The sequence below is a fragment of the Macrobrachium nipponense genome, chromosome 22 (assembly GCF_015104395.2).
Source record: "Macrobrachium nipponense isolate FS-2020 chromosome 22, ASM1510439v2, whole genome shotgun sequence".
Taxonomy (NCBI): domain Eukaryota; kingdom Metazoa; phylum Arthropoda; class Malacostraca; order Decapoda; family Palaemonidae; genus Macrobrachium; species Macrobrachium nipponense.
This window is the reverse complement of record NC_087213.1, coordinates 42,025,295-42,045,436: the sequence shown is the minus strand read 5'-3', so window position 1 is coordinate 42,045,436 and position 20,142 is coordinate 42,025,295. Positions and strand designations below refer to the sequence as shown.

The 20,142-nt window shown below is 42.8% G+C and overlaps 1 protein-coding gene across 4 annotated transcripts in view; it reads left to right on the top strand.

Annotated features, from left to right (window-relative positions):
• The window catches only part of LOC135198612 (probable ubiquitin carboxyl-terminal hydrolase FAF-X), a 506,622-nt gene that overhangs the window by 62,907 nt on the left and 423,573 nt on the right, over nucleotides 1-20,142 (top strand). For all 4 annotated transcript variants that reach the window (XM_064226360.1, XM_064226357.1, XM_064226358.1 and 1 more), the window contains exons 2-3: nucleotides 5,683-5,806; nucleotides 17,159-17,345. In XM_064226360.1, the coding sequence (XP_064082430.1) occupies nucleotides 5,744-5,806; nucleotides 17,159-17,345 (250 nt within the window). In that variant the 5' untranslated portion in view covers nucleotides 5,683-5,743. The remainder of the gene's footprint in view (nucleotides 1-5,682; nucleotides 5,807-17,158; nucleotides 17,346-20,142) is intronic.

The window sequence follows — 20,142 nt, the reverse complement described above, 5'->3', positions numbered from 1 at the left end:
CACCTCAAAAATAATTATTTTCATACATTCAATTCAACTTACCTGTCAGATATATACTTAGCTATAGACTCCGTCATCCCCGATAGAAATTCGAATTTCGCGGCACACGCTACAGGTAGGTAGGTTAGGTGATCTACCGCCCCGCCGCTGGGTGGCAGGAATAGGAACTATTACCTTCTAAGGACAGATTTTCTCTATCGTTTGGAATGTAAACATACGTTTACGGTTCCTCCTGATTTGATTTTCGTGTTTCATCACCATCGATCTTCTGGGCTGTCTTTTGCAGGGAAGTACTGGGTCTTTGGTTCGGCATACCCTTTTATTAACTTTTTAATGAATTTCGCTTCAAAATTTTGAAGAAAATACTAAGTGAAACTACCGAAATTATCGGTAGACACTCACATAGTTTGCAGTAAAGGGAATTATTACTATTTATTCATTATTACATGTAATAAAGGTTACAACTTTATTGAGGAAATATTAAACTCTAATTTCCGACTTTAGGAAGTCAGAAAAGCATATAACTAGATACACTTACTTTATAAGCTTTAATAGCGTTTGTGCTAACAAGTAGTTAGAGTATTAGCAGTACTAGTAGTTGTTGCATCCTCATCACCTTCTTACTCCACAGAAACTACAAATTTATATATGCAAATTTGAAGATAATGGATGTAGCTCAAAAGCGAGTTCTTTAAAGGTAAGAAGTGAATATAGTGTTCCCCATTGAAGTGGAGGGTGCGTCTGATCGGCTCTGTCTCGCTCCCAGGTCTAGACCTCTTCCAAACTCACAAGCCCAGAGGAGAAGGAATGTCGAAAGCCGCACGGAGGTTTCAGAGAATCCCCACCGATGAGGCGTCCCCTCGGCAGACTCTGTAGAACGTCCCAGACTGCCAAGTTCGCCATTGGAAAGGCATCCTAAAATAGTGGAGGGTGCGTTCTGATCGGCTCTGTCTCGCTCTCAGGCCTAGACCTCTTCCAAGCTCACAAGCCCAGAGGAGAAGGAATGTCGAAAGCCTTAAGGAGGTTTCAGAGAATCCCCAACGGTCGGGCGTCCCCTTGGCAGGATCTGTAGTAGCGTCCCGGACTGCCAAGGATAGCCGTTGGAAAGGCATCCTAAAACAGTGTTTTTTCGTCATCCGAGTCTTCATCGAAAGGAAAATAGGGTGGAGTTCTCACAAGCTGTCGAGACCTTCTAAAAGATCGTGGAAATCGCCAGCTTGGGATTCTATCCCGGAAAGTTTTCCGGAAGGCTATCCACCTGAGAAGAAGAAAGACATTTATTCATTAAATCCTCCTTCCCCTAGATCGGATACGGAGAAAGAAGACGACTGTACGAAGATCCTAGGAGAAAGGCAACAGTAGATATCTTCGTTAATGGAAGTTTTGAGGAAGGATCCTCCCAGGAGAAAGGATCTCTTCCTTCCCGTTAAGAAATCCCGTCCGATAGAAGTCTTTGACAGCTCGGACGAGGCGGCCAGGCGCAAATCGCCGACAAGGCGAGAGGATTCTAAAGAGGTGCTGAAACGAGACGCAAAGAGCCTGAGGCGCCTGAAACAAGGCACAAAGCTCCTGAAGCGCCTGAAATGTGAGGCTCAAAGCGCCTGAAACAAGGCTCAAAGCGCCTGAAGCGCCTGAAATGAGGCGCAAAGCGCCTGAAACGAGGCGCAAAGTGCCTGAAGCGCCTGAAACGAGGCGCAAAGCGCCTAAACTATAAACCAGGATCTTCATCGGAGATGGAGTTAAAGCCTGATTCTGCGAAAGGTGAAAGACATTCGAGGCCTTCTTCTGATAAGGACGGGAGTTGTCGCACAGGCGGCCGTCGCCCTTCTCAGGATAGTCTTAATGCAAGTAAAGGCAAGAGCAAGATTGGTTTTTTTCCTGGCGGAGACTCAAGATATCGCACAGGCGGCCGTAGCCCTTGTCAGGTTAGAATCAGTACTGCTAAAAGCTCTTCACCTTACGAAAGCAGGCGCTCTCTTCCGGTTGCTCATTCTTCTCCCAACTTGATGGACAGGAAATGGAAGATAGATCGGAATTAGAAACCTTTTTTATTGGAAAAAATTAGTTCATTACTAATAAGACGATATTAAAATCTTCCCCTTTCTAAAATAATGCAACCAACCATTTACAGAAAGAGTGGCAATCGTTTGCAAATTAAACAAGATTCGTACGAGCTCTCATTCATTGATAGAGGCTCTTCCAAATAATAGCCTAGCACAAAGCGCTAGAAGCGCCAACCTGGCGCAATGCGCCAAAAAGCGCCAGCCTGGCGCAATGAGCCAAGAGCAACATCCAAGATATTTTCTCGTTTTAGCGAGTTATTAACCTAAGAGTCCAGTAGCCTCTCAGACAGCACGCTCGGTAACGGCAAGATTCGTTCCTGTTTTCGTTACCCATTTAATCACTTAGGCCAATTCCACGACTCTCTCATATCGCAAAGAGCATCGAGAATCTCTTTTTGCTCCTGTTCGCGTTAACAAAGAGAACCTATTTGGAAAACAGACAGGGAATGTTACGATTCTTAAGAGGTTCGATGCAAGATTTTGCATGTCCGTGAGAACCTTCTCGATCGACGATAATAACTGTGAAAGTATGTCTTAACATTTATTGCAAAGAGTTGTGAGAACCTGCGAAAAGTCTTCTTCATAGATCTCTTAGCAAGGTAGAAGACGAACAGTCTTCCTGTAGACTGCTTCCTTTTCCTCGAACCAAGAGAGGTAGCAATATACGCCATCTTTATTTTATAGAAAGGGGAATAAACTTTAGTCTTTTTTTCTCCTAAAATATAAATTCTTTACAGAATTTAAGATAAAGGGCATCAAAGAAAGAGAGGATAATACTTTATGCCTCATTTTGGCCTTAGAGAGGTTGGATTCACAGAGGTCACGTTCTTCTCACAGCATGTTTTGGAAGTCTTTTACAAGACAGTCTGAATATTCTATCAGCATCTATTATAAATGGACCTTAACAACCTCTCCACTCTGAGTCTGTCTGCGTGCAGACTGACCAGAAGTGGACATGAATGAGAGGATTTTTCAAGGTAAATGACTATAGTCATGGACAAGATATAGAATTGCTGCAGATCGTGCTAGAGGGAATGAGGAAACTGTCCTCTTCAGATACCTCTGTGAACCACATAGCGGTTTTTTCTTCCCTTTCAGAGGGAAGAATCACCTTTGTATATATCTGCTATCAAAGAACGCAGTAAAAGGCTATACTCTGTCTCTATAAAGGGATTGGAGATAGCAGAGGATTAAGATCTTCGGGATCTTATACGAAACCTCAATATGACTAGTAGGATATCATGTGCTTCTAATGGGATCTTTTTTGTGGCCACAGATTCTATGTTCCGACAAGATGGAACTGCTCCTCATCAAACTTCTTTGAGAAATTTTTTTGAGGGAATTCTTTGTTTCTCTTGGTCCTAAACGATCAAGAAGACAAGTGAATTTTTTGAGCATTGGAATCTCGCATCAGCTTCTCCCCGTATGGAGATTAAAGGCAATGGGGTTTCTTGCCTAGCATTAGTATGATATGGCAAAAAGAACTAAAACCCCCTATTCCTGATTCAGTGTTTTCAGATAGAGGTTTCGTTGTCCAGGCAGGGTACTTACGTTTTCATCTACAGTAGAATGGTTCAAACGTTTGCCTACAGAGTCTTTGGAATGCGATGACGGCTCGAAATGCTTCCCAGAAGGTGTTCAGAGGGATACAATAAAGAGCTAGAAATCAGGAATACTCCCAATTTCAGCTCGGAGTCTCCTTCGACTTCCAGGCTTCTTCCCTTCCTTCGGGCAAGGATAGGGAGGATTCTGCAACGAGACACCCCTTCAACATGTAAGAAGAGATCTCGTGAGCACGGGAGTATTCAAGGAGGACCCTCCTCGGAGGAAGACTCATATCTCTCGTACGGTTAGATATCCTATCGTCTACTGGATGTAGCTGATTACAATCACCTCCCCTTGCCGGAGATGCCAAAGCTCAAAGTGGAAGAACTTCTTCCACTCTTCTCCAGTCTCCTGATAAACTATTGCGGATGTTCAGGACTTTTGGACAATGTAGCGCCAACCAGGTGCCATATGCCAAAACAGGCGTAAAAAACGCCAGAGGCAGACAGTTTCAAGGAACACTGTCATTGTCTGATGAAGAGAAAGAGGGGGCCTCCAACCTAGCGCAGATGCGCTAGAGGCGAACAAATCGGACAGATAAGAGTGTCCGATGTGGGCATCGCCAGACATCCTCGAGACTCTACCAAGCTCGAAGCTCCAGCAAGTGGAGAGGAGTCAGCCAGGCGCCAAATAGTGCCAGTCTGGAATTAGGCGCAAAGCTACTTCCAGGCGCGAGGTGCCAGCCATAAGTCAGGCAAAAAGCGCCTTCCAGGAGTTAGGCGCCAACCAAGTGTCAGGCAGGCGCGAGGCGCCAGCCAGGCGCAAGCCAGGCTCTAGGCTTCAGCCAGAAGAGATCAATTTCAAAGAAAGCCCTGGTCTTCTTTGGAACAGTGTGATCTCTAAAGCACTTCTTATGTAATTTGATGATTCCTTCAAACAGCTGAGAATTAAAAGCGCTTGAAGTGCGAGCTTTTAACAATTCTTGTTCTTTCCATAACAATATGTCGTGAGAGACATATTAGCTGTAATTTACGGGAGATGCAACCCTGTGTTGTCTTCTCTTTGCACGAAGGAGGTCAAGTTGACCTATGAGAGATCCTTCTCTCTTGGTTACGTGTCTACGGATACGTTGCTGGGATAGGGAGCCGACACTGATCCTTAACTAGTGAGTTAAAAAAATTTTATTTTAACATAAGTATACTATTTTCTTTGGGTTATTTGAAATGAGTTTGGGGATAGCTCTTTTCAAATTAAGCACAAATCCTCTTGTTAGGATCAGGTGATCGGGATCAGTGTTGTGTTCCTTAATTATGCCAGTAGGCATAGGTGTGTTGTCATGTAAGTGGATAAGACCCCATTGACAAATGCCCACTAGATTCTGTCAAGTAAGTGGATAAGACCCCATTGACAGATCTACAAGAACTCTTAGCCATAGGTCACATCCTCGCTGAGGCTCTTGAGACGAAGCAGACTACTAGCAATAGCTAGGAAGTCGACCCTTCGTTGAAACACATAGGAACCAAGGTTTTATTTATTTATTACCTACAACGTATGTTGTTTACCTGTCTAATCAGTAAATAGCTGTCTCTTGCCCTCCACCGAGGGTTGCCAATCAGCTAAGTATATATCTGACAGATAAGTTGAATGTATGAAAATGATATTGTTATGATACAATAAAGTTTCATACATACTTACCTGGCAGATATATACGATTATGGCCCACCCAGCCTCCTAGCAGGAGACAGGTGGAAGAGAGAATCTGTCCTTAGAAGGTAATAGTTCCTATTCCTGCCACCCAGCGGCGGGGCGTTAGATCACCTGACCTACCTACCTGTAGCGTGTGCCGCGAAATTCTAATTTCTATCAGGGACGACGGAGTCTATAGCTAAGTATATATCTGCCAGGTAAGTATGTATGAAACTTTATTGTATCATAACAATATCATTTTTATGGTAAAACCAATGTTTTAGGTACTTATCCTCCATCATTAGCCACAGATAAAGCTAACGATTGAGGGTAAGTTTCACCTCAAAAATATAATCATGTTTTCTAACTTTGATTCCCTTTATTTCAGTCTAGAGTTGATGTATGGTTAGGATTGTGGCATCTGGGCACCAGTGCCACTCAACAGCGCTATGACCATCGCAATGATAGCAAACCAGGACCCACAGGAGGGACCACCCAACACTCCACCGCAGGTCAGTATATTCAGTGATTTCAGTAGTTCCTATGTATTCATGGGTATATTGTTTTAAGGAGGCTGCAAGTTGAGCAAAGAATTCAGATGTTCAGTGCCTTGAAATTTCTCCCGTTTAACTTTATGTACAAGAGGTCTTAGCATCCAAAACTTGAAACCCTATTACTGTCTTAAGCATTATACATATATATACACATTAATACTGGTTACCATTCCCCGGTTATCGGCTATCCGGTTTAATGGCGCTCGTCCAGTGCCAAAAAGTCAGTGATTTATAGCGGCGCCATAACAGGCCAAGTTCTAGACATCGGTCCCTTATGGCGCCATAACATACTTACAGAGGGGCCATAATGTTGCTTATGGCGCCGATAACCGGTTATTAGTGCCATAAGCCCCATTATATTGCACCATAAATCACTGAGTTTCAGTTAATGGCAGTTTTCGCTTATTGGCACGCCCTCGGGAACAGAACCCTGCTGATTAATTGGGACTGCCTTTATTGAAATGTAAATGTAATTACAGTACAACTATATGTAAAATATGCTGTTATTTTTGAAAATTCAGTGAGACTGCTAGGTGTATTTCCATACTATTTAAAATTAGAGTCATGTCTAGATAGGTTAAGCATTATAGTACAGCAATCCTTTAATTATCTGCAGTAATAGCCAAGGGCCTGCCCAGATAATGTCAGATAAAACTCTATAGATGTGAAATTTTAACTCCACACCCATGCTTCCCTAGTTTGTCAAAACCACTTAGCCATAAACACTGAACATTTTAGGTTGAAAACTTCATGCAAAAATCAATAAGTAATTAGCTATCTTATTTTCTCATTTTTACAAAAGTAACTTTAGCAATTACTTTGCTAGCGATTAGCCTTGTATGGCATCCTAAATTCAAAAAATTTGTGCACAAGTGACTGTTGCAGTACAGGGGTGACAGGCCCTGCCCACTGCAACAAGAACTCACAAGTGACAGAAGCCAACAGCATCATTCTTATTCAGAACTCACAAGTGACAGAAGCCAACAGCATCATTCTTATTCAGTTGGTTTTACGTCTGTTGCATTCAGCTTAATTGCTTTTATGTCATAAGTGTTTTCTTTGTTAGCTCAGAATATTAGTATATCTGATTCTAGTGCTTCCAGTCTTCAGTATTGTAGCGAAGGCTGCAAGATTAGATTGACCAAGTACAGGTAGTATTCAATTACAGTAATTCGTCTTAGGATAATCCGATTTTACGATGAGGTTATCGGTTAATACTGATACGACATTATTTTGAAAATATTTAAAAATTTTGCGCACAACAGGTGAGGCAGCAGCGCACAATCAGGGAGCGAAAGAGACTAAATTACAATAGCCTTACTTTATCCCATTTTCTGGTTAAATAAGTTAAAAAACAGCAGAAGAGAATGATGAAAGTATTGTTTTGACGTTGTGTGTATAGCTATGAAGAACCAAACTGTATAACAACAAAATCCATTTAGCTAGTATTTCAACCATCTTACGATTATAATTACCCTAGTTATGTTGTAAATGACGTTATGTAGAATAGGACTGATATGAATTTTCAATTTTAAAATAAATTTTTGAATACTTCCCTGCAGAGCTAATATTTGCATGTACCTTTCATGCCCATCAACTCTTTAACGCCTATTGGACGTATTAAACGTCAATGTAAATTGTCTGTTGGGTGCTGATTGGACGTATGGTACGTCTATATAAAAAAAAAATTTTTTAATTCGCGGAAAAATAGTTATAGGCCTACTAGGCGAAAACTTTTGAATCACGCGCCTTGGGGGATGCTGGAAGCTTACGGATCAAGACGTTGTTTTGCTTACAATTGTTACCCAGGCACGCAAGCGCAAATTTCTTTCTTCTCGCACTTAAAAGTATCAGCGACACATCTCGGAAATTATTTCGTCACTTTTACATAATTTTTGCACCATTTTATATTAGCCGTTACATGGAGTATTATCTATGAAAATGTGCGCAATTTCATGTAGAATACAACAAAAAATCACTCATGATTGTAGCTTTTTTCAGTTTTGAAATATTTTCATATAAATAACGATAAGTGCCAAAATTTCAACCTTCGGTCAACTTTGACTCTACTGAAATGGTTGAAAAATGCAATTGTAAGCTAAAACTCTTATATTCTAGTAATATTCAATCATTTACCTTCATTCAACAAATTGGAAGTCTCTAGCACAATATTTGATTTATAGTGAATTTATGAAAAAAAACTTTTCCTTACGTCCGCGCAGTAACTCTTCCGAAAAAATCATAAATTTTTTTGTCCGATAGTCGTAATGTTTGCACCATTTTAAGTTAGCCGTTACATAATGTTTTATATGTGGAATGTGTGCAATTTCATGTAGAATACAACAAAAACAACCCATGGTTGTAGCTTTTATCAGTTTTGACATATTTTATAAATAACGATAAGTGCCAAAATATCAACCTTTTGTCAACTTTAACTTGACCGAAATGGTAAAAAAACACAATTGTAAGCTAAAACTCTTACATTCTAATAATATTCAGTCATTTGCATTTATTTTGCAACAAATTGGAAGTCTCTTAACACAATATTACGATTTATGGTGAATTTATAAAAAAAAAAAAAAAAAAAAAAAAAAAAAAGAAAAAAAAAAAAAAAAAAATCCTTACGTCCGCGCGGTAACTCTTCCGAAAAAAATAATAAATTTTTTTGTCCAATTGTCGTAATGTTTGCACCATTTTAAATTAGCCGTTACATAAAGTTTTATATATGAAAATGTGCGCAATTTCATGTAGAATACAACAAAAAACAACCAATGGTTGTAGCCTTTATCAGTTTCATACATTCAACTTCCCTGACAGATATATACTTAGCTATAGACTCCTTCGTCCCCGACAGAAATTCGAATTTCTCAGCACTCGCTACAGGTAGGTCAGGTGATCTACAGCCCTGCCCTGGGTGGCAGGACTAGGAACCATTCCCGTTTTCTATCAGATTTTCTCTGTCGCCGGTGGTGTCAACATTGTTGTTACTACCTCCTGACTGGAATTCTTTTTTCATCGCAATTGATCTTCTCGGCCAACTTTTGGTGACGTACTTGGATCGTTGTATTGGCATTCGCTATCGTGGACTCGGTTTTTGGACTTGCTTTTGGATTTTTCTTAAGAATGTCTGACTCGAGTGTTGGTGTGAGAGTGTGTGTGAATGAAGGCTGCAAGGTGAGGATGCCGAAGGCTTCGGTAGATCCTCACACTGTATGCCGATGTTGTAGAGTGGTTGAATGTTCTTTGGCTAACACATGTAAAGAGTGTGAAAGTTTTAAGTGCCAAAGAATGGAAGACTAACTTCCTACTTGAAGAAGTTAGAAAGAGAGAGAGTGAGGAAAGCTGCCCTAAAAGCCTAAGTAGATCTAGGTCTAATGAACCAATATCTAGTTTTGTAGCTGCTTCTCCTCATAATATAATAAATGATTCTCCCTCTGTATCAGCCCGTTCACAGATTGCAAATCCGACAGATTCAGCATCGGAAATTGCAGACCTGAAGGCTACCCTTCAAAGAATGCAGGTCTAAATGGCGGCATTGGAAGGTAAGCAGAGTGATTATGATATAACAAGTGATGTAAGTGTTCCCAGTGTAGTGGAGGGGGCGTCTGATCGGCTCTGCAACGCTCCCAGGCCTAGACCTATTCCAAGCTCCCTGGCCCAGAGGAGAAGGAAGGTCAAAACCCTTACGGAGGTTGTGGAGGTTCCCCACCGGTCAGGCGTCCCTTCGGCAGGCTCTGTATCGCCTCAGACTGCCAGGGATCGCTATAGAAAAAGCGTCCTGCGTCAGTGCTTCTCGTCTTCAGAATCTTCCTCACCGAGGCGCGGGTGGAAAGACACAAATCTTTCTCGCCCCTTGAAGAGGAGCTGGAAAGCGCCTGCTTTTAATTCTGGCCCCGAGCGCTTCTCAGAAGAAGCTCCCTCGGTTATCACGAGAGCTAAGAGAGCTGTTTCAACTACCTTTGCTGTAAGGGAGCCTCAGGCGCCTTCCAGATCGCCCTCTCCTCCTTATGAAATGGAAAGAGAGGCGGTTACCAAGAAGATCCTGCTGAATGTACAAGAGCAGATATCATCCTTGGTTGGAGTTCTATCCAAAGATCCTCCTCGCAGAAAGGATAACACTCCTCCTATCAAGAGGTTGTCTAGGCGCCAATCTCCTGCCAGGCGCAACGAACCCTCCAGGAACGAAGCGCTGACCAGGCGCGAGGAAGCAGAAGCACCAGCCAGGCGCCAGGCATCACCTGAGAGTGATTCGCCTCCCAAAAGAGAAGTGCTAGCAGGGCGCGAAGAGCCAACCAGGTGCAAGGCGCCAGATAAGAGCCAGGCTCCTTCCAGGAGTGAGGAGCCTGCCAGGCGCCAGCTAGGTAAGAATCACCAGTTAGCGGATATCCTTTAGAGACTGAAACATCGCATGCTTTCCATCATAGAGCTGCGATGTCACTTAGTCCCTCACCGGTTAGAAGTCCTTCGCCTTCAGAAAAAGTGAGGTCTACGGAAGAATTATCCGATAAAAGGGATCAATCTCCTGATCTACTCGAACTAGAAGAAGTTTCAGAAGACGAGGCTCCAACGAGAGAAGGACTGTCGAATTATAAGATTCTTACAGCACTACTACTTAAAGAATTTGGAGACGCTCTGACCCCGGCTGCTCCTCCGTCTCCTCGCTCTCTCTTTTCGAGTGCCAAAGCTTTGAAGTCGTCATCGTTCTTAAAAATGAGACCAGCCATTTCGATGAAGAGGGCTCTCCAGTCTCTTGGTTCCTGGATAAAATCTAGGAAGGAACTGGGGAGGACAGTGTTTTGTATGCCTCCCGCCAGACTGACAGGCAGAAGAGGCATTTGGTACGAGACAGGAGAGAACATGGGCCTGTCTCTTCCTGCTTCAGTGGAATCAGACTTCTCGAGTCTTGTAGACTCTTCGAGGAGACATGCTTTAAACTCGGCTCGAGCAACGTGCGGCCTGTCTGAATTGGACCACCTCCACAAGGGGCTTTTCCATGTCCTGGAAGTGTTCAATTTCCTGGATTGGTCCCTTGGGGTTTTGGCCAAGAAGACCCACGACTCAGAAGGCCTAAGCCCAGAAGTATTACTTAGCATCCTGGCATGTATCGATAAAGCGGTCCAGGATGGTTCAGGAGAAGTCACTTCTCTCTTTGGAGCGGGGATTTTGAAAAAGAGAGCGGTTTATGGTTCCTTTCTAACTAAAGCCGTTTCTCCTTCGCAAAAGATCTGCTTTACTTTTCGCTCCCTTATCAGACCATTTGTTCCCTTCTCAGTTAGTGAAGGATATATCGCACTCACTAACTGAGAAGGCGACTCAGGACCTGCTGATACAATCTTCTAAGAAGAACAGACCTGTGGTCATAGAAGAGAAGAAAGGGTCTCGTACCTCTCAACCGCCCTTTCGTGGAGGCCCTCCTTCTCGATCACTCTCCAAAAGGAAGAATACAGAGAAGAGAGGAAGATCTGCCTTCCGACCCTTTAAAAAGAGAAAATGATATCAAAATCCTCCAAACACCAGTAGGTGCCAGGCTCCAGGAATATGCGGAAGCCTGGGCACAGAAAGGAGCCGACGCCTGGTCGCTGTCGGTTATCAAGAAGGGATATTACATCCCCTTCAAGGACAGTCCTCCCCTGACGTCAACTCCTCGGGAACTGTCCGCCAGATACAAGGACCCTGTACTGAGGGATACTCTTCTACAGATGGTGGAACAAATGTGGGACAAGAGGGCCATCGAACTAGTGCTGGATCCACCACTCCCCAGGATTTTACAATCGCCTTTTTCTAGTCACGAAGGCTTCGGGGGGGATGGAGACCAGTCCTAGATGTAAGTGCACTGAACAGATATGTGGAAAAGGAGAAGTTCAGCATGGAAACATCTGCATCGGTCCTTTCAGCCCTACGCCAAGGAGACTGGATGGTATCTCTCGATCTACAGGATGCCTATTTCCACGTCCCGATTCATCCTTCGTCGAAGAAGTACCTTCGTTTCATGATAAAGGAAGGATCTATCAGTTCAGGGCCTTGTGTTTCGGCCTGTCCACAGCTCCTCAGGTTTTCACGGACTTGATGAAGAATGTGGCAAAATGGCTTCATCTAAAGGGAATAAACATCTCCCTATACTTAGACGACTGGCTCATCAGAGCCAGATCGGAGAGCCAGTGTTTGGAGGACCTTACAACGACACTAGACCTGATAAGGTCGCTAGGATTACTCGTAAACCTCGAGAAGTCTCAGATGATCCCCAGCCAGAACATGGTGTACCTGGGGATTCGGATGGATTCTTGGGATTTTCGAGTTTTTCCTTCTCAGGAGAGACTCACACGAGGTTGCTTAAAAGTCTCGAACTTCTTAGGGAAGGAACGCAGTTCAGCGAGGAAATGGTTGAGCCTTCTGGGGACCCTTTCCTCGCTGGAACAGTTCTTTCCTCTAGGAAGACTTCATCTTCGTCCCCTGCAATTCTTCCTAAAAAGGGTCTGGAGTTGGAAGACAGGACAGCTCGCAGACACATTTCCAATTCCACTAGAAGTGAAAGATCACTTAAAGTGGTGGTTGCCCCCTCTAGAGGAAAACAAAGGTGTGTCCCTAGAAATTTGGAACCCAAACCAAGTGTTGTATCCTGACGCTTCGGAGACGTGATGGGGAGCAACTTTAGGAACAAGAGAAGTGTCGGGCACCTGGACAGAAGAACAGGTGTCATGGCACATCAACTGCAAGGAACTCTTAGCCATACATCTTGCACTCAAGGGCTTCAAGTCAATAGTCAGAGACGGGGTGGTCCAGGTGAACTCGGACAACACCACCGCTCTGGCATACATACGGAAGCAAGGCGGGACGCATTCGTTCTTCCTCTACGAATTGACGAGAGACCTTTTAGTCTGGACAGAAGAAAGGAATATAATACTCCTGACAAGATTTGTTCAGGGAGAGAGGAACGTGAGGGCGGACAGGCTGAGCAGGAGGAACCAGGTCCTTCCCACAGAATGGACCCTCCACTCAGAAGCGTGTCAACGTCTCTGGTCTCTTTGGGGGAGACCTCAAATAGACCTGTTCACCACGTTCCTCTCCAAAAGGATAGACATCTTCTGCTCGTTGGTAGAGGACCCCAGAGCATTCGCAGTCGACGCCCTTCTCCTAGATTGGTCGGGCCTAGATGCATACGCCTTTCCCCCATTCAAGATCCTTGGGGAAGTGCTCAGAAAGTTCGTGGCCTCAAAGGGGACAAGGATAATACTTATAGCCCCATTTTGGCCCGCTCAAGATTGGTTCACAGAGGTAATGGAGTGGACGGTGGACTTCCCCAGATCTCTTCCAAACAGAACAGATCTGCTCAAACAACCCCACTTCGAGAGGTATTATCAAAACCTCCCCGCTCTTGCTCTGACTGCCTTTCGACTATCGAAAGACTCGTCAGAGCGAGGGGCTTTTCTCACAAGGCTGCAAGCGCGATCACTAGAGCCCGCAGATCTTCTACAATGCGAGTCTATCAGTCAAAGTGGGAAGTCTTTAGAAGATGGTGTAGGTCGAGGAAGCTGTCCTCCTCCAATACCTCTGTGACCGAAATTGCCGATTTCCTTCTTTTCCTGAAGGAGGAATCACACCTTTATGTTTCCACCATAAAGGGATACAGAAGTATGCTTTCAGCCGTATTCAGGAATAGAGGCCTAGAATTGGCTGACAATAAGGATCTACACGATCTGATTCGGTCTTTTGAGACTTCAAAGTCGAGAAACCCAAGAGCTCCGAGCTGGAATCTGGACGTGGTCCTGAGATTCCTGACTTCGGAAAAGTTCGAACCTCCATATCTTGCCTCCTTTCGGGACATTACAAGAAAGTGTTTGTTTCTGTTGTCCCTCGCTACGGCCAAGAGAACTAGTGAGTTACACACCCTAGAGTCTCGTGTGGGTTTTAAAGGAGACGCAGCTATCTGTTCGTTTCAGACATTGTTTCTGGCGAAAAATGAAAATCCTTCAAAGCCATGGCCCAGGAGCTTTGAAGTGAAAGGCTTGTCTAACCTAGTAGGTAGGGAGACAGAAAGGTCCCTTTGCCCGGTCAGAGCGCTCAAATTTTACCTTAATAGAAAGAAGCAGATGGGGGGGGTTCTCAGCAAGGTCTATGGTGCTCTGTAAAAGACCCGAAAAGACCTGTCGAAAAATGCCTTGGCCTTCTTTGTTAGAAGTGTAATAACGGAGGCGCATAATAATTGCCCAGATGACTCCTTCAAACTTCTTAGAAGCTCATGAAGTTAAAGCAGTTGCGACGTCACTTGCCTTTCAAAGAAATATGTCACTAAAGGATATCCTCGAAGCGACATATTGGAGATGCAATTCAGTTTTTGCATCTCATCACTTGAAGGACGTACGGGTAACTTATGGGAAATGTTTTTCTCTCGGTCCGTTTGTGTCAGCGGATACGGTCCTGGGTCTTGGAGTAAATATCGATCATTAAATTATTTATACGTGCGTAACCCTCTTGTTAGATATGTTCTTGACTTTCTGTTGGCAAGAGTGCTAGATGTCGCACAGGCGGCCGTCACTATTGCTCAGTAAGGAACTCGGGTTGTATCTGACTAATAGAGGGGTACAAAATTTGTTTTTTTTTACTTTAATGTTTGGGTGATTTCTGTGTAATTTGAGTTATTGGTTGTTTGTGAGGAGTTTGGGGGATAACTCTTGACAATCTTAGAACTAACACAGGTGTTAGGATCTGGTGATCGGGATCGGTTTTGTGCTCCTTGAATAAGGCGTGTTGTCATGCTAGTGGATTAGCGCCCATTGACAAATGCCAGTTAGGCTCTGCCGAGTAAGTGGATAAGACCCCATCGACAGACCCACAAGAACTCTCGGCCACAGATCAATATCTCGCTAAGGCTCTTGAGGCGAAGCAAACTCCTAGGCAGTAGCCATGAAGTCTTTTGCCTAATCAGGTAGGAACCAAGGTCTATAAATACCTACAACATATGTTGTTTACCTGTCTATTTCGGTAGTTAGCTGTCTCTTACACTCCACCAAAGGGTGCCAATCAGCTAAGTATATATCTGTCAGGGAAGTTGAATGTATGAAAATGATATTGTCATGATACAATAAAGTTTCATACATACTTACCTGGCAGATATATACGATAAATGGCCCACCCAGCCTCCCCGCAGGAGACAGGTGGAAGAGAGAAAATCTGATAGAAAACTGGAATGGTTCTTAGTCCTGCCACCCAGGGCAGGGCGGTAGATCACCTGACCTACCTGTAGCGAGTGCCGTGAAATTTGAATTTCTGTCGGGGACAACGGAGTTTATAGCTAAGTATATATCTGCCAGGTAAGTATGTATGAAACTTTATTGTATCATGACAATATCATTTTTGAAATATTTTCATATAAATAACGATAAGTGCCAAAATTTCAACCTTTGGTCAACTTTGACTTGACCGAAATGGTCAAAAGACGCAATTGTAAGCTAACACTATTACATTATAGAAATATTCAATCATTTACCTTTATTTTGAAACAAATTGGAAGTCTCTAACACAATATTTCTATTTATGGTGAATTTATGAAATAAACTTTTTCCTTACGTCCACGCAGTAACTTCCGAAAAAATCATAAATTTTTTCGTCCAATTGTCGTAATGTTTACACCATTATAAATTAGCCATTACATTAAGTTTTATATATGAAAATGTGTGCAATTTCATGTAGAATACAACAAAAAGTAACCCATGGTTGTAGCTTTTATAAATTTTGAAATATTTTCATATAAATAACGATAAATAGAAAAAATTCATCCTTCGGTCAACTTTAACTCGACCGAAATGGTCAACAACTGCAATTGTAAGCTACAACACTTACAGTATAGTAATATTTAATCAATTACCTTCATTTTGCAACAAACGGGAAGTCTCTAGCACAATATTTCGATTTATGGTGAATTTTTGAAAACTGCTTTTTTTTTTACGTCCGCACGTTACGAATTCATGGGTCATTTTGTGATAATATTTTCTGTGTTGCCTTGATCGTTTTGCAATGTGTTATATACCAAAATGATTGCAATTTAGTGTACAATACAACAACAAAAAATTTACTCGCTAGCCTTAACTGTTTTGCTCACAGCGCAATTTGAATACAATATATGAAATTCTTTTTCCTCGCTGTCATATATCGCAATATTTATATATGGTAATGATATTTTTTTAAATTTCTGATGGTTGCATACTAAACTTCAGGCAATGACAAAAAAAGGAGCCAAAAATGAATTCTTGATCTTGAAAAATAAGCGTGCTGTGATTTTTGAAAAAAAAAAAAAAAAAAAAAAACAAAAAAAAAAAAAAAAAAAAAAAAAAAAAAAAAAAAAAAAAAAAAATTGCTTCGGCGCTCACTCGCGAACGCCGCCGGCATACGGGAGACGATTTTTAAAATGCCTCTTTGGTGTTTAAGGGTTAACAGTGATCCGGTTTTGTGGTGCTTGTCTGGCAATGAAAATCAGTCATTTTTTGTACCAATTTATGCTTATCAGCACTGGTACGTACATACACAACAGAGGTGGTGATCTCCAGTTATTGATGCCGATTTTCAGTTATTGGCAATTTTTGCTTATTGTCATGCCGTTAGAACGTAACCCTGACCGATAACCGGGGTCTGCCTTTATTGGGTTTAAGTGCTGAATGACCTAAGTTGCCCCAGTGCTTGGCATGTATTCCTAAAATCTATAAGTCTGTTAGTATATGTGAAGGATCAAGAGTGCCCCCCCGCTGTAAGTTGTCAGCCCTTCGTATCAGCAAGCTAGAGATGGAAGGGTTGTTATGACCAAATCCACTCTTTTGATCATAAGTGTCCTGATGGTATCAACAGAGTGCAGAAGGCAGGTCATTTTTTACTGATTATCAGGAGCTTCATAGTAGATTATCTTTTTGTCCTGGTGTTTGTGGGTAACCTCTGATATAATTGGGTTAGTGAATGAAAGTGGTTTGTATTTTACCTTGACCAACATATTTAATAGTAATGAAACGTAGCTGGACTAATCTCCAGAAATTTGCCTTTGATTAGAATATAATTTCTAATTTGCATAAATATAATTTGCTTGACGCAGGCATTGAAAGCATTTGTAAATTATAGAGAATGTAACTTATCTTTGAAAAACAAAGTTTTTGCATCTAGTGGAAATAATTTTGAATAATTCATGAATCATCAGTTTTAGGTTTCTTAGTAATAATGGCAATTTCAATTAATGCTAATTTTTTATAACAAGGAAGCTGTTTTCTTTTTTGGACCCTTATATTCCCTGTGGAATACTTTTATCTTACAGAATTAAAAATTGTTTTTTAGGGTGGTGATGGAGAGGTGTTGGGCGATGGCGAAGGTGAAGAAATAGCAGGGGGAGAGCCAGACTTTCCCTTAGCTGCCCTGGCGAGGCTAGATGAAATGATTCATCGTCAGCGGTGGGTAGTCCCGGTCCTGCCTAAGTGCGAGCTCGAAATTTTACTTGAGGCATCTATTGATTTATGCACAAGAGGTAAGTTGGGATACTTAATTATTGTATTAAATTAAGTTGTGTATAAGAAACTTACCAAGTAATTAATATATAGTATAGTTTCTACCTACGGTAGCCTAAAAATTCAAACTTTGTGGTAGTGCTAATTACCTGTCTAAGTGTAGGTAGCCAGCCCTGCCCACTTTCCGGGTATTGTAAGGAACAACTAGGCAGATAGCTTCAATTCATTTGCTACCAGCTCCCAACCAACATTGTTGGTTTTTCCTGCGGTCTACTTCGTCATGTTTTGGATGGTTTTTTTGCTTCAGTTTGGTGAAGTACTCAGATATTGTTGTAACTTTTGAAGGTTTGTTTCAGTTAGCTTTGGTTAGCTTAATATTGGCTATTGAAATGTCCGACTTGCACTTCGATGGCTAGGTTTTGTTCTTGGGTGTAAGACCAGATTATCTAAGCCTTGCTATGATTCTCCCTCTCGGTGTCCGTGAATCCCAGGATTAGTACAAGAAAAAGTTGAACGTATTAGTTCTAATTTGTAAAAACTTGATAAAGATAAGGAAGAGGAAAGCAGCTATTAGAGCTGAAAGTAAGACTATTTTAGAGCCTAGTCAAGGATCTATCATTGTTGAGCCTAGTGCTATTTCTTCTCAACTTCCTGCTTCTCATATCCATAGTCCTACACCATTGCAATGAACTCCTGTTCCAGGTTCATGTGCTTCTGACCGCAACGCTATTGCTGACCTTGAATAAAGGTTTGATCGTAAGTTCAGTTTGTTTTGGCCCAAGCAGTGATGGAGTTGGGTTCATCGTTCAGTCCTTTTGTTGAGAAATATAGTGTTTATGTAGTGCCTGGTGTTAGTGTTAGGAGGTGGCGATCCCTCCCGTCAATGCTCCCCCCACCAGGGAGAAGACATACCGGAAGTCGGGGGGGGGTGCCAATGGTGTTTGCCCATAGGACCCCCCCCCCCCACAAGCTTTGACAGAATGCCATTGGAAAGGTGGCTCTTTAATTGCACTTTGTCTTTTCTTCAGATTCAGAAGATAGTCTGAGCAGGAAGCACCAACCGTGCTACCAGGTCTCTTCACACCTGCTCAAGAGGCACTCACTGTTGCGGATAGCTTTCCGCCTCTGACCAAGAGGTCTAAGCACACTAGTCTCTATCCTCAACCCTCTTACAATTTTGCTGTCCTGCCTTCTGCTTCTTCAACTTGTCCTCTTTTGATTCCAAAGTGCCAGGAAGCCTCTCTCAGACACCAGTCTACCTTCCTGATGTGTGACTCGTGCTCTTGTGAGCCAGACTGCCTCACCCTCCTGACGTTCGACTCATGCTCTCACACGCCAGTCTGCCTCATCTTCCTGACGTTTGACTTGTGCTCGCATGTGCCAGTCCTATAACCTTCCTGACGTTCAGCTTATACGCACATAGTTTCTGCTGCAGACAGCTCTACTTCCAATTTAGGCTTTCAGGCAACAGTTTTTGATATCTTGGTGCAGGCTTCTGTTCTTCTGAAACCACGTTCTTTGCTACATGAAGACTCATCTCTTTGCCCCCCTCCCCCTTAAGCACCAAGTGGACGACTTTATGAATTTTTGAAAAAAAATGCCAGTTATCACCAAGGCTAAGGATGCTTTGTTTTTTCTGTTGTCTGAGGAGGAGGAGGAGTGTGACAGAATACTGCCCCTACTTCAGCTTACTCTGCTTTGTTGAGGTACTTCCTTGACTTTTTCAGGTTTCTTCATTCCTGCGAACCCAGCCTCTCCTGTGTCGACTTTCCTGATTAAGAAAACATATCGAATCATACTGTTCTTCTGAAGTTAGTGCTTTTTTATTCTGTTAAGAATGCTCTTCATGAAGTGGATGACTGGTTGGCCTCTAGGAGAGAACTAGGCAAAGCCACCTTAGCTTTTCCTCCTAATAACTTAGTTAAAAGGAGTTAGCATTTCTATGCCACCAGGGAGGCCTCCCTCTCTGGGAGTGTCTGCCTCCTCACAAGGGGACTTCTCGGGCCTGGTTGACGTGAATCGTTGGGCTACTTTCTCCGCTGCTAAGGTCATGTGATCCTCTTTGGAGTTCAACCACATGACCAAAACTATTTTCAAGGGTTTGGAGGTATACAGTTTTCTTGACTGGATTGCTAGGAAGGTTAAGGACTGTCCCTATCTGGTTGAAGACTTTTCAGCTGATTGGCTAAGAGTGCTTTCATGCACCGACAAGGCCATTAGAGATAGATCTGCTGAACTTTCTTCCCACTTTCCTTTATGCATCTCAAAGAAAAGAGAGCGGTGGTGTATGTATGTACACTTTGAAAGGGGTTTCCTCAACCCAGAAGTCAGCCCTCCTGTTCTCCTCCTTGGATAAATCTCACCTGTATCCTAAGGAGGTTGTTAAAGAAGTCTTGTCGGCTTTGCAGAAAAAGGCAACCAGCGACCTTCTTACCCAGTCCATTAAGAAACCTAAGGTCTCCTGCTGCTCCAGTGAGAGCCCTCTCCCCCCCTCCAACTCCAGCCCTTTCTTGGAAGAAGCCAGACCTTGAATGAACCTACACCCAGCCTTGAGACTGTGCAAGAGAGCCTCTCATAAGCAAGCAACTAGGAGCTGAGAACTTTATCCTTCACACTCTGGTAGGGGGCCTGACTACCCTTCTTTCGGGATGAAAGGAGCCACGGGGATGTGGAACCACAGGTAATCAAGGTCCTAAGAAAAAGTTACTTCATTCCTTTCAGAGAGAGACCTCAAAGTGTTCCAGTTCCGTGTCGTATGCTTTGGTCTGTCCACGGCTCCACAGGTATTAATTTTTATTCTCGCCCTGCTGGGAAAAT